At 30.3% G+C, this 13,093-nt stretch overlaps 1 protein-coding gene across 2 annotated transcripts; it reads left to right on the top strand.

Annotated features, from left to right (window-relative positions):
* The first annotated feature begins 9 nt into the window (after positions 1-9).
* Positions 10-12,037, top strand: LOC134726697 (solute carrier family 35 member E1 homolog). 2 transcript variants are annotated; one of them, XR_010108624.1, is made up of 7 exons: positions 10-492; positions 2,109-2,179; positions 4,319-4,456; positions 4,781-4,909; positions 5,654-5,899; positions 7,023-7,412; positions 8,366-8,486. XR_010108624.1 is itself a non-coding variant. In XM_063591115.1 (6 exons), exons 1-6 carry the CDS (start codon positions 171-173, stop codon positions 8,639-8,641), a joined length of 1,182 nt encoding a protein of 393 aa, XP_063447185.1. In that variant the 5' UTR covers positions 18-170; the 3' UTR covers positions 8,642-12,037. The 2 variants fall into 2 exon arrangements, 1 of the variants encoding a protein (XP_063447185.1); XM_063591115.1 differs by lacking the exon at positions 7,023-7,412 and having other exon boundaries at positions 18-492; positions 8,366-12,037.
* Positions 12,038-13,093: the final 1,056 nt, after the last annotated feature.

Here is a 13,093-nt window from a genome sequence, read left to right as displayed (position 1 = left end):
TGTCATTTATATCCGGTTGAAAATCAGCTTAAATTCACTGCTGACTATTTTTATCGTCGGCAACGTCACACGTGTACAAACTCCAGATGTTGACATTTGACAAAACTGTATACATGTTTTCTACAGTATAACGCAAGGAAAATGTAATCTGATCACTGAAAAAACTGGCCATGGATAGTGAGGCCATATTTTATGGCATCAAGCTTGTCTTGGTGTGCATTGTATGGTACATTTCCAGTGCGAGCGGAAATATTATTGGAAAGTTGGTGTTGACAGAATTTCCGTATCCTATGACAGTGACTCTCGTCCAGCTTATATCAGCAGCAGTTTATTTAGGCCCGATCCTAGGACTTCTAGGTGTCCCACACACAGGCAATGTTCCTAAAAGATATTATTTCACCATGATTATTCCACTGGCATTGGGGAAATTCTTGTCATCACTGTCTTCTCATGTCAGCATCTGGATAGTTTCTGTTTCATACGCCCACACTGGTAAGTATATATTACAAACATTAGTGATACAGAAAGTAAATAATAGTTACAATTTTATTTTTAATGATAATTTTTATCATTAATAATAATTTTTATCATTAATGATAATTTCAACTGTATTACCATGATTACTGTGTATCCTGATCAAAACAACACCATTTAATAGTACAAATTGTAAACAATATCATTTGTATCCTTGTTTAATTGGTCATCAAAGACATTACAATTTATTTCAACTTAGGCACATGTATGGTGCTACAAGAGGATAACAGATCTTCATGTACTGTTTGCTGACATGTACTTTAGGTGTATGTCACTTTGCCATAGTGTGTTGTCTTTACATATATACATGTACGTGCTATAAGTTATATATGTAACTACATGTACATATAAAACAGCAAATTAGTTTAATTTTTTTTTTACATGTTTTGGTTACACTTGAATGACTTGTAAAGTTTTCTGTAGTTGATTTTGTTGAGGAGCATAAGTTTTCTGTATTTGATTTTGTTGAGGAGGATGCATGACCAAGGAACATATATACATGTACTATACCCCGCATGACCATACATGTTGATGTAGTCATGGTAGTTGTCTTTTGGTATCGAATTGGTGTCTAGCTGTCTCATAGGTGTAAGTGAACCCCACATCTTATTTTGTATATATAAATGTATAACATATTCATTTGTTTAAGGATAATTAATACAAAAATACTATCTTAGAGCCATTAAAACATAGATATAAGGAGATCTGTTACATTGTATGAGTGCCAATAAAAAAACCTCAATCCAAGTCACAATTTTGTACATTTAATAGTAAACCACAATATACATGTACATGTTTATTGTTATAGGTCAATATATAGTTTTCAACACACATCCTTGGTTCACACCGAACAGCGTATAAAGATTAAAGGGCCCACAAATGACTAGTTTGAAACTATTCAAATTTCAAACATGCAAACCAACAGTTTAATATATATAAATAACAAGAAACGAGAAACATTTAGGAACCACATCAACAAACAACAACTACTGAATGTTTTTAACATGTTTAAACATGGTAATATCTTATAAAATCATATTTCTCATGGTCTACAATGGTCTAAACTCTTTTTGAATATTAGCATATAAAGTAGTTGAAAAATGCCTGTTTTCACATGTTTCAAATCACAATTGATTTAACCGTGCAAAATAAAGGAAAGTAATCGAGGAGATGGATAAACAATTAGCCACAGCTGCAGAAAATAGTTTTAAAAAAGAAATTCTATATTTGTACATTGTATATGGCTATATTTTGTAAATGTAAGAGAAATATCATACATTTGTACATGTACTAACAACCATGTACATTACACATTGAATAGGGCTTTTCAATACATTATGTCAGAAATAATTTTCTGTTAATTTCACATTTTGAATTGCTGGTACATACCTAAACATGCTAAAGCTTGAAAATTAACATAGTGACCTATACATTAACCCAATATCAATGAACATGTCAGAAGACCATTTTGGCAAAGTATTAAAAAAAAGAATTCATATACTCCCATACATGTATATAATTATACCTTAAGCTTTAAGTTATTAACATACATGACATATGTTTATTATTTTCAGTGAAAGCCACCTTGCCATTATTTACTGTTGTTCTTTCAAGAGTTCTGCTTGGGGAAACACAAACATATCCAGTAAGTATATTGTTCCCAACCACAATTCAGTAAGTATAAACATGTGACACATTCATCACATATAAAGTCATCTTCGCTAGCCAAGGGTTACGATCCACTCCCGCTCTCTTGGCCCTTGGCGGATTGAGTTAACATTTCTGAGACGCAAGGTACAGATTTTTATTGGTTGCAGTCGAAACTCGCTGCATCCAATCAAAAAGCTCCTATAACATGATCACGTGTAAATATAGAAAGTGTTTGTAAACAAATGCCACGTGTTTATTGTGCAACAAATCTTTACATCCCTAAACATACGACCACATTCAGTGAAAATTTTAATATTTTTATTTAAATCGACTTATAGAAGTTCCTTTGTATACTTCTTGCACAAATGCATGAATGTTGAATGATGTATATTTTTTGTTTCCGGCTTTTGGAAGTGTGTAGAATCTAGACGCTACCATGTTTTTACCTCCAACTCGAAGAGTTCAATTGCTACCATTGGTCAAGAATAATGTATTCGGAATGGAAGTGACTTTAATCTTCCGGTAGATGGCGCAACATTGAAATCACAAATGTTGGCTTAATCCGCCAAGGGTGAAGAGAGTGGGAGTGGATCGTAACCCTTGGCTAGCAAAGATGCACATTAGTTGATCAGTTAAAAATCAAACTTGAAACATTTAATTTTTATTTTCATTAATACACATTAGTCATTACATGTGTTCATTTTTAAGATTAAGTTGTTGAATTACTGTCTGAACCTTATATATGTATTGTCTGGGAAAACAAAATTAAGAAATGAATTATCAATACATTTTATAAATTGAAAGGAATATAAATATTGCTTTATTACTTGGTCACAGGATGTTTGCGCTTTTTCATAGGACATTTGCACTTTTTTTTCTGGACACTTGCGCTTCAAAACATAGGACATTTGCACTTTTAAAAAAATGGACATTTGCGCTTTTGCAATTTTTGATATTTATGACTTCCCTCCTCTTTTATTTTAGGGCAAAATTTAAATGTTACGTTCGTAAAAATTTCTTCAACATAACACAAACATTCTAAATTGGTTATACATGTACAAAAGATTATTCCATTTGCTCTGTTGTTGACTTGAAGAATTTTTTTCGAATTTTGAGGTCTGTACAGGATAACCTTAAAGAGAGTGTGAACATCTTCTCTAGACTTAGGCAAATTTGATTTAGATTGTATTCTCACTCTATACATTGCCTTTGAAACTGACTGTAAATTTTTAGGATGTAAAGAATCTCACCAACATCTATCAATCCAGCACAAATGATTTTTGGTAGTCTGTGTGAGGTTGTCGGCAGCCTTTTGTTTTGCATACACTCTTAGCTGATGGCGTTTAATTTTTCTGTCCTCACATCGTTGATGATTATGATAATTTTTCTGACTCAAAATATTAGAATTCCCATTGTCCATTTTAATTCTTGCATTACAATTTTTAACGGTTCATCTCCATAAAAGGTCTCCAATTGTTAGGGTTTGGTCGAAACGATATAAAAATCCATCAAGACATATACATTTTTTTCTAGTCACTATAACTTTAAAATCCATGTTCAAGACTGTGTAGATGTGAACTAACTAATGACAAATATAAGTTAAATTTATTTACGTAATAATAACTTCTCATTAAGGTTACAGGTAGTCAACTATAGGTAAAAGATGCAAATGTCCGGTCAATTTAATACAGATGATTCTAAACTAAACGCGCAAATGTCCATACTATTTCAGCGCAAATGTCCTATCGTTTTACAGGTGAAAAAGTGCAAACGTCCTGTGCTCTATTACTTAGCCTATAAATCTATTACAAAACTGGTTTAGTTTAATTTATATTTCAAATTTTGGTAAATATCAGAAAAGTAAGAAAATATACCAAAAGGAAAATCACAAAATTCAAATAAAAGCATGAAAAGAATGACATTAAATAGAGTCCATGACTGAAAAAAAAAGCACAGAATTTTCCAGTTTATTGTAAAACTAAATTATAAAGTATAATGAAAAGAATAACTAGTTTAGTGACTAAGAGTTTGAGAGCCTTTTGAACAACTGGATTTCCTTTAAAAATACTGATACAGACCAGAAAAAAAATAATGCAATTAAACTTTCTAAATTAGCTTTTTGTTTGCCTTTCAGGTATATTTATCATTACTGCCCATCATAGGAGGTGTTATCATTGCTACATTAACTGAAGTATCATTTGAATTTATGGGATTACTCAGTGCTCTTGGTGCTACACTGGGATTCTCGTTAATGACTATTTTCTCTAAAAAGGTAAGAATTGTCACTACAGTCAATGCATATTATATGACAATTAAATGTAAGAAGTTAGAGGCAACTGTACCAGACAGCCTTCAACAATAAGAAAAACCCATACCATATAGTCTGTAATAATAGTCTGTGCCACAAAAAATATGAAACAATTCAATTGAGGAAAACTAATTTGTTACAAAATAATTAACAAAAAACAAATATGACAGACATGAACCAACCACTGATCTACAGGCTCGTAAAGAATGTAGCTGATTTAAACATGTTTAGTATACATGTAGATGGATTTAAACAGTGTCAGTTTATGTTATTTTCTTTTTTTTTCAGTGTCTACATGAAACTGGTCTTCATCATTTACGATTACTAGTGTTACTGTGTAGAATATCTGCTTTATGTTTCTTCCCTGTTTGGTTGATATTTGACTTTAGAAAAATTATCTACAGTGAGGATACAGTAGTGAGTATACACATAGGGAATATGGTACATTTACATGAGACAATAGAAAGAGGTCTTAAAAAAGATATAGTTAAATAGATGTCATCTTTGACAATGTGCTTATAAAGGGTAAAAAATGCACCATTCATTACAAGCAGGCAGTAATAGAGTTCTTAAAAAGGAAGTAGCTAAATATGGGGTAGATGTCATCTTTGACATAATGGCAGCTATAAAATTATGTACATAAGGGTCAAATATGCTCACAATTCATTACAAGCAGGCTGTTATATATACCTTTTCTTTAAATCTTGATCCTGCATGATTGCTCATTTCAAAGTTGAGATAATTTCACTTAGAGATGAAGTCATTGATACAATTAAAGTTTAAATCAAATCTTATAAGTATGATCAGATTGATTAAATAATTGAAGAGTTAAAATAAGTTTAGAATCCACAATAAATGTATATGGGGGATTGCCATTAAGGAAATTATTCCTTTCCATTTTACAAAAAAACTGGTAAAACAAATGTCTTTATTATTGATTTAAAAGAGTTAAATTTTGATTTTGAATGTGGTTAACAAGTGTATTGAATAACTTAGTGACTAAGACGGCATCTGCTTTGTGATTTACCAAGTAATTTCTGGTATACAATTGATTGGATTCATTCATATCTCATTGTGTTGGGTTTGTTTTTAATTTGTTGTGAAACAAATACTGTCAGGTCATTTTTTTTGTTTGTCTTAAACTATATATTTTCATTACAGGTAGAGGGAAAGTCGCTGGCCACTCCAGTATTATTATTGTTTTTTGATGGCTTGTTCAGCATGTTACAGAATGTATTTGCCTTCACTGTCCTGGCTATGGTGTCTACATTAAGTTATGCTGTAGCTAATGCCACAAAGAGAGTGGTTATAATTGGTGCTTCTCTGTTCGTTTTACAGAACCCTATTACTATGTCTAATTTTATTGGCATGATGGTCGCAATATTTGGGGTGTTAGTTTATAACAAGGTTAGTATGGAAAAAATATGTATTTGTTTACAGTTTTTATGTCCCATTTATGAGCACTGTTTTCTGGTCTGTGCGTCCGTTCATTCGTTCATCCCGCTTCAGGTTAAAGTTTTTGGTCCATGTAGTTTTTGATGAAGTTGAAGTTTAATCAACCTAAAACTTAGTACACATGTTCCCTATGATATGATCTTTCTAATTTTAATGCCAAATTGGAGATTTTTCCCCATTTTCACAGTCTATTAAACAAAGAAAATGATAGTGCATATGGGGCATCTGTGTACTGGGGACACATTCTTGTTGTGTCCTGACTTTGATCATACCAAGACATTTGGTTTTTTAGTCAGTATGTCTGTTTTTGGTCTGTCGCTTGCCTTCTAGGTGAAAATTTAGGTACATAGCAAGTGCCAGAGTAAAAATTTCATATAGGCAAACATTCTTGATGTTATTATTAGGAGGTATTTTAGTTTTTGAAATCTGTGTCAATACATGTACAAGATCAGCATCTTCTTTGAATTTAAATTACTTCATTATTTTGTTGTTACTTGTTGACAAATAAATTTCAAAATTTAATATTGAACCGAAGAATTTAAACTTTATTAAATATGAACAATTTATGGCTTCTCCATACTTGAATCTAAACTAGGCACAGCATGACCAGGAATCTTTTCATTCAAAAAAAAGATATATTTCAATTAAGGGGAGACAACTATCAGTAAATAATCCAGTTTATAGTTGTGTGGTGAATGTTCCTGCTTTTAAATAAATTCACATTGGTTGATGTTATTATTTTTTTTCTATTAAAAACTGTATATTGATTCTTTATTTGTCTCGATCAAAGTCTTTTATTCTTTCTATTTTTGATTCTACAAATGCAGAAAGGTTAATTTTCAATACTTTTTGTCTATTTTTTGTTGAATAATTCTTTATGTTATAAATCCCTTAAGCAAGCTACTGAAACTTCATACTCTGTTCTATGCTTTCAACTTTTTTTTCTTTTCCAAGAAAAACCTCCAAATTTTTCCAAACTATGAAGAGCTTGTCCATGAGAAAACCATGTAATAAGTATTTGTAATTTTTAATAATTATGACGGTCTATATTTAATTTACTATTTTGATTTTCTAGGCAACTTTTGACCTTTATCAAGAGAGAAAGAGACAACAATTTTTACCACAAATTCAAAGTGAAAGCAGCATTAAAGCACTTTTAAATAGTAACTTTTCACATTCAAAGAGTGGGCCAAATTTACATAATAATCAACACAATGTATGAAGAAAATGAAAGAGGGAATTTTGGAGTTTTAAATTTATATTATATATAATTCATAAGTCAGAATTGGAGGTGTAGAGATGTTCTGCATTTTCAAATTTTTGTATGTAGCCAGAGGGAATTATTTACAAATACTGGGACCTTGCATTTTTGTTTTTGAACTTGTAAATAAATAGAAAGTGAAATTCGTTATTAGAAATAAACAAGTGTGTGTAAAGTATCAAAGGAAAAATGAAAAGTGTTTTGGTATGTATTTGCATGTGGCAAATTATTTTATTATGTATGTACTTATAATTCACTTGCTCTTTTTCAGGCACAACTCATCTTTTATTATTATCTTTTTATATCTATTTACAATTTCAGGTTGGCACTTATCATTAAATTTCATCTTTTTCTAGAAAACAAAAAAAAACATACCTAAAAACTAAAAAATAACTTGTATGATCACTACTTTTCTTGTTTGCATGCTGACTTCAAAAACTTCTCAGTTTATATCTATCTTTTCGTTCAGTTGTTTTTATTTTATTTATTTTTTTAAACATATGTATATAATTATAAATGTGTATGGGTACCTATAAATAATGTAAATCTTGTTTGCAAGGACTTATTATAAACACTAAATTTTGTAATTAACTATAACCATAAATTCACTTCTAATGAAACTGATTATGAAGAAAATTAGGTGACTAAAAGATGTAATGGAATGATTTGTAACTACCTGTACAAATTCAGATCACAGTAGTATTTGAATAAAAAGAAAAGATAGGTTGGATTGCCAATGAGTTAACTTTGCCAATGGATCTATTGTGTTTTGAAATGTACACAATTATTTTATTAAACAACTGAACTGGCTTTATGCTGATAATTGAACAAGCAATTGTATAAAACACCTTGCAATTTTAAACTGAGAGTTTTCAGAGATGCCAAGAAATTATTTTTGGTCTCAATTTTATTTGAACTGGAACAAAGAAAGCTTTAAAGATGAACAACATCTAAAGTTGAAAGTTTAAACTCCTACTTATCACTTGAGTAAACTGTTTGGCATGTACTATATTTTCATGCTTTCACATTTTACCCCACTGATACACATAATTGATATGGCTTCTTCTAATGAAAGCTCCATTTTGAGCTAATGTGTGTAGAGATCTTTTATGTAATAACACCATTACTATATACACTAAACTGTTTCATACTTTCAGGCTAAATATGACCAAAATCAAGCAAAAAAGAGAGAGACAATTCTTCCCTATATTCGTAGTGACTCGAATCTCAATGCACATTACAAAGGCAGTCTTCCTCATTCCAAAAGTATGTCTAATCTACGGGAAAATGGATATGTCCATCCTGATGATCATATATTGTTACAGAATAATGTACAAATGGACCATGTGACGTTGCTTCCACCAATGAAAGATGATAAAGAAAGAGGTTTTGGACTTTCTGATTTGCATTCCAGAGGAGTTCATCATGTGTGATAGAAATGTTTTTATGTAATTTACGCAATGCAGATTTATCTTATAGGCAACCATTTGTTTTTTTATCGTTTACATTATTTGAGGTAAATGTTTTCTAAACTGTGATAAAAGAATTATAATAGCATTATTTTGCAATCATTTTGTCATAGTGAAACCTAGCCAAACAGAACCCTTTCGGATCTGAATATTTTGTTTTTTTTAGGTACTGTGGTTTTGAATATGCATGAAAAAATTAATAATGTATGTCCAATTCATAGCCTGTGACTTACCTTTTATCTTTACCCAAAACAAAATTTTGAAAAAACCAAGTCTCTCTAAGTTTTTGGCTCTTTACATTAAGTAAAGTGTGTGCTTCAGTACGGTTTTGTTTAAATCAGAATTTATGGTAGAATTAACGAAACAGTTATAAACTTGAGGTAAATCAGGTATGATAATTTTTCTAATATATTGTATAAGTTTATAACTGATTTATTTATTTTAAAAGTATTTTTGTGCAGCATATTGTTGGACCAAAGTTTTATTGTTTAAAATCCACAGCTATTGCGTAATCATGTGCTTGAAGATTGTTGTATGTACAGGATACTTACAATTTGTTAATTATATAGATAATAAAAGCTTGTGGAAAAACAGTTTTGAGTTAGTCTACCATTTTAAATGAATTATGTACAGCAAACATTTAGTTTCTGTCGCCATAAAACAATGAAATTAGTGATAAAATAAACATTTTTGGTTTAACAAATTACGATGTTTTCTGTTTATTATGACTAAAATATTAATTTTTATGGCATTGAATATCATTTGTTTTAACAAAAGGGTGCAGGAATTCATTTGATAAAAGATATCTACATACTTATTTTATAACTAGTCATAGATTTATTGATGTAAGATTATCTTCAGCTTAGTAATCAAATATGTTCTCAATGAAATAGAAATTGAAAAAATATATTTTGGTATTGATGACTATATTTGTTTTTTCCCTCTGCTTGACTGAATTTTAGTTTAAAGAAGTGTCTTGTATATTTTACATCAAACAACTGTCCTATATCATTGAAATCATCACCGTTTGGACATGGTTCAAATCCTTTTGTCTACTATTAATGTGATTAACCTAATTTTGATGGGCGAGATCCTGCTGATAATGTTCATGCTTTCTGGAATCTCACCTTCAGTATTAAGAATTTTTAGTTTATGGAATTCTTCACAATCCTTGCAATTGGAATTGCAATTGTTTGCTTTTTATCATGACATTAACTTTGCAAGAGATCATATTTTTTCAAAGATTTATGGCATTTTTGAAAATATTACAAGGAAGGAAGGTTTCATGGTATTGTCCATGTAGAGGCTAAGAGAATATTAAAACAAGAAAAGAAAACAATAATCATAATTTTCATTCTATTCATGTATCAACAGCTCATCCTGTAAAAGATGAATGCTCTCATAGATGACTTATTTATTTTATTTAACATTGTACATGATCCCTAATCGGATATAAAGTATTATAATCAAATCTGACACAATATTTGTTATTTTGTTTAGGGTAATACTTTAACTTATGAAATTATTCTGTACATTTATTATTGCGATTTTGTCATTTTAGACTCAAAATAGAAGGTTTTTCCGCCAAATAGTTATTAAGTGCTCAAAAAATGGTGTGAAAATGACTACATGAAATTTCCCTTCTGAACATTTTAATAGGAGGGAGATCTCCAAGTATGAAACATTAAAACACAGAAACATATGGTATTCATACAGGATTTTTCAGAGCCTATGTATCAATTTATTTTTCAATCTTGATTCTGAATATATTGTTATATTGTTTACTGCATATTATAAATGAACCAATAACCATGTACCTAGTCAAATGCATCTGAAAACACAAGTCTCATTTTGATACAGTCAGGAAATTAAAGATTAGTACTGCCATTGTTTTATATTAATACTACTGGTATTTTTATTTTTTTTAACTCCTTGCAATGCAACAGCATACATGATAATAAAAAATATAGCAGATATTTCAATGAAAAAAATCATATCTGCCAAACTATATAAAATATTAACATCAAATTGGTTCATATTTAAAAAAAAAACCACTAAAAATAACCAACTGCAGTCTGTATCTCCTCCTCAGATGTATAAATACTCTGGCTGCAAGTGACTATACAGGAATCTAGTCTAAATTTTATTTATCTATCATATTTATACATTAAAGTTAATTGTCAGCGACTGTTATTTATTTGTTATGAGTTGGTGTACTGTAATCAGTTTCATACTGACAATGCTATTTGTTTAGTAAATTGTATCAATATGCTTTATACTTTGTCACATTTTTTGTGAATAGTGTAAAGTTTTACAGTATTAAAGGAATTATTTCTTCCTGTTTCTTACAAACAGCAAACATTTGTTGTAACTCTGAAACACAATATACATGTATCATTATTCCATATATTAAAATGTTTTTATAAAAATATGAATTGCCTAAGCTTTTCATCTCAGCTCACCTGGCTATGTAAGCTATTTTTGTCACTTGGTGTACATATATCATCTGTATCTTCTTTTTATTTACATTTATTCTGTAACTCCTGAACCAATTTCAAACAAAGATGAATTTAATGATCATTCCAGCATCTTTTTATGAAGTTTTGCTTTTTGTTTATGCTAATTAACCATCATGGTTGCCATGACTAAAAATAGAACATAAGGGTAAAATGAATTGATTCACAAAAATGCTTATATGACCAAATCCATTTGGTGACTTCTTTTAGGATTAATAACCCTTAAGGTAAATTATGATTTCGGACCAATTTTCTAATATTGCCGATTACATTGAAATTATAGAAGATAGGCAGCAATACAAGATATAAATTGATAGGTGAGTGATTCAGGATTTAAATTCTTAGTATTTTCTGATTAGAAGCCATGATTGTTTTACAATCCATGACGGCATAAGCCTAAAATATCTTGCCAGTTCTGTTAATTTTTTCTTCAAATTTTGTGTATTAATAAAATATAAAGAGTTGATTATTCAGAATATTTTTGATGTAATTTGGAAATAATTTATTTTTAATATTTTATCTCGAGTTATTGAGGTAAAACTTTATAGTGATATTAGAATTGGAAGGCATGCATCCTAATAAATAGTTAATGTTACAAAATGTTTGTTATAAGTGTTTATTGACATCAGTTTTGAATGTAGAATTTATTTGAATTTATTTATTGTTTTTTATCATAGATATTTGTCTTGCATTTTTATGATGGTTTTGATAGTGTTTGCAATCACTGTTTTGACCAACATTTACTTTATAATAAAATTGTTGATGCTGAATGCAAAGTTACATTGTTAAAGGTATATTTTATATTGAAGGATTAAAGGAAAAATAAAAAAAGTTTTTAAATAGATGAATGTGTTTCTTTAATGTATAAAGGCGACAATAGTATACTGCTTTTCAAATTGTTGAAACTGGTTTTATGGCCAGCCAAACCACCCGCTTATATGGCAATGTTAAACAGTATTGCTTAAATGACAAAACTACATGAAAGAACTACAACACAAACAAACACAAGAACACCCAACAACAGATGAATGAAAACCTACAAATTTCTCATACATGCTATTGTTGTGTGATACTTAAAAAAACCAAGTACATGTATAATTTAAGTACAAAAATATAATTTTAATCATTGATAGCTCGACATTATTAATATCACAGCAAGCTCCATCAAAAATAATGGACACCACGCCAAGCTCTGCCAAAACAATGGATACTACATCAACATCCACTTAAAACAAAGGACACCACACCAAACTTAATCGAATCAATGGACATCACACCAAGCTCAATCAACAACAATGAACACCACAGCCAGATCAATTAACAGCAATTGACAACACACCAAGCTCTATCGAAAGAATGGACAACACACCAAGCTCAATCAACAATGGATACCACACCAAGCTCAATCAACAACAATGAACACCACAGCAAGATCAATTAACAATAATTGACAACACACCAAGCTCAATCGAAAGAATGGACAACACACCAAGCTCAATCAACAATGGACACCACACCAAGCTCAATCAACAATGAACACCAAATGATGCTACTCAAACATCAACCAACACACCACAGCAAGCTCCACTTTTAAAAAAAATGGACATCAGAACAAAATCAACCAAAATAAAAGAGACACCACATCAAGATGAACAAACAACAATAAACAAAACAAGCTCAATCAAAAACAAAAAAACATCATAGCAAGCTTAACCAAAAACAATAAATGCCACACCAAGCTCAACAAATATAAAGGATACCACATCAAGCTTAACCAAAAACAATGGAAACCACATCAAGCTTGATCAAAATAAATAGACGGGCAACAAAGTCCACCCCAAAAAACAATGGACACCACAAGCTCAATCAAAATCAGTGAACACAACAGCAAGCACAAACA

This window comes from Mytilus trossulus, chromosome 1 (assembly GCF_036588685.1).
Source record: "Mytilus trossulus isolate FHL-02 chromosome 1, PNRI_Mtr1.1.1.hap1, whole genome shotgun sequence".
Lineage (NCBI taxonomy): Eukaryota > Metazoa > Mollusca > Bivalvia > Mytilida > Mytilidae > Mytilus > Mytilus trossulus.
Note: the sequence above shows the minus strand (reverse complement) of the source record. Positions and strands in the feature narration are given on the sequence as shown.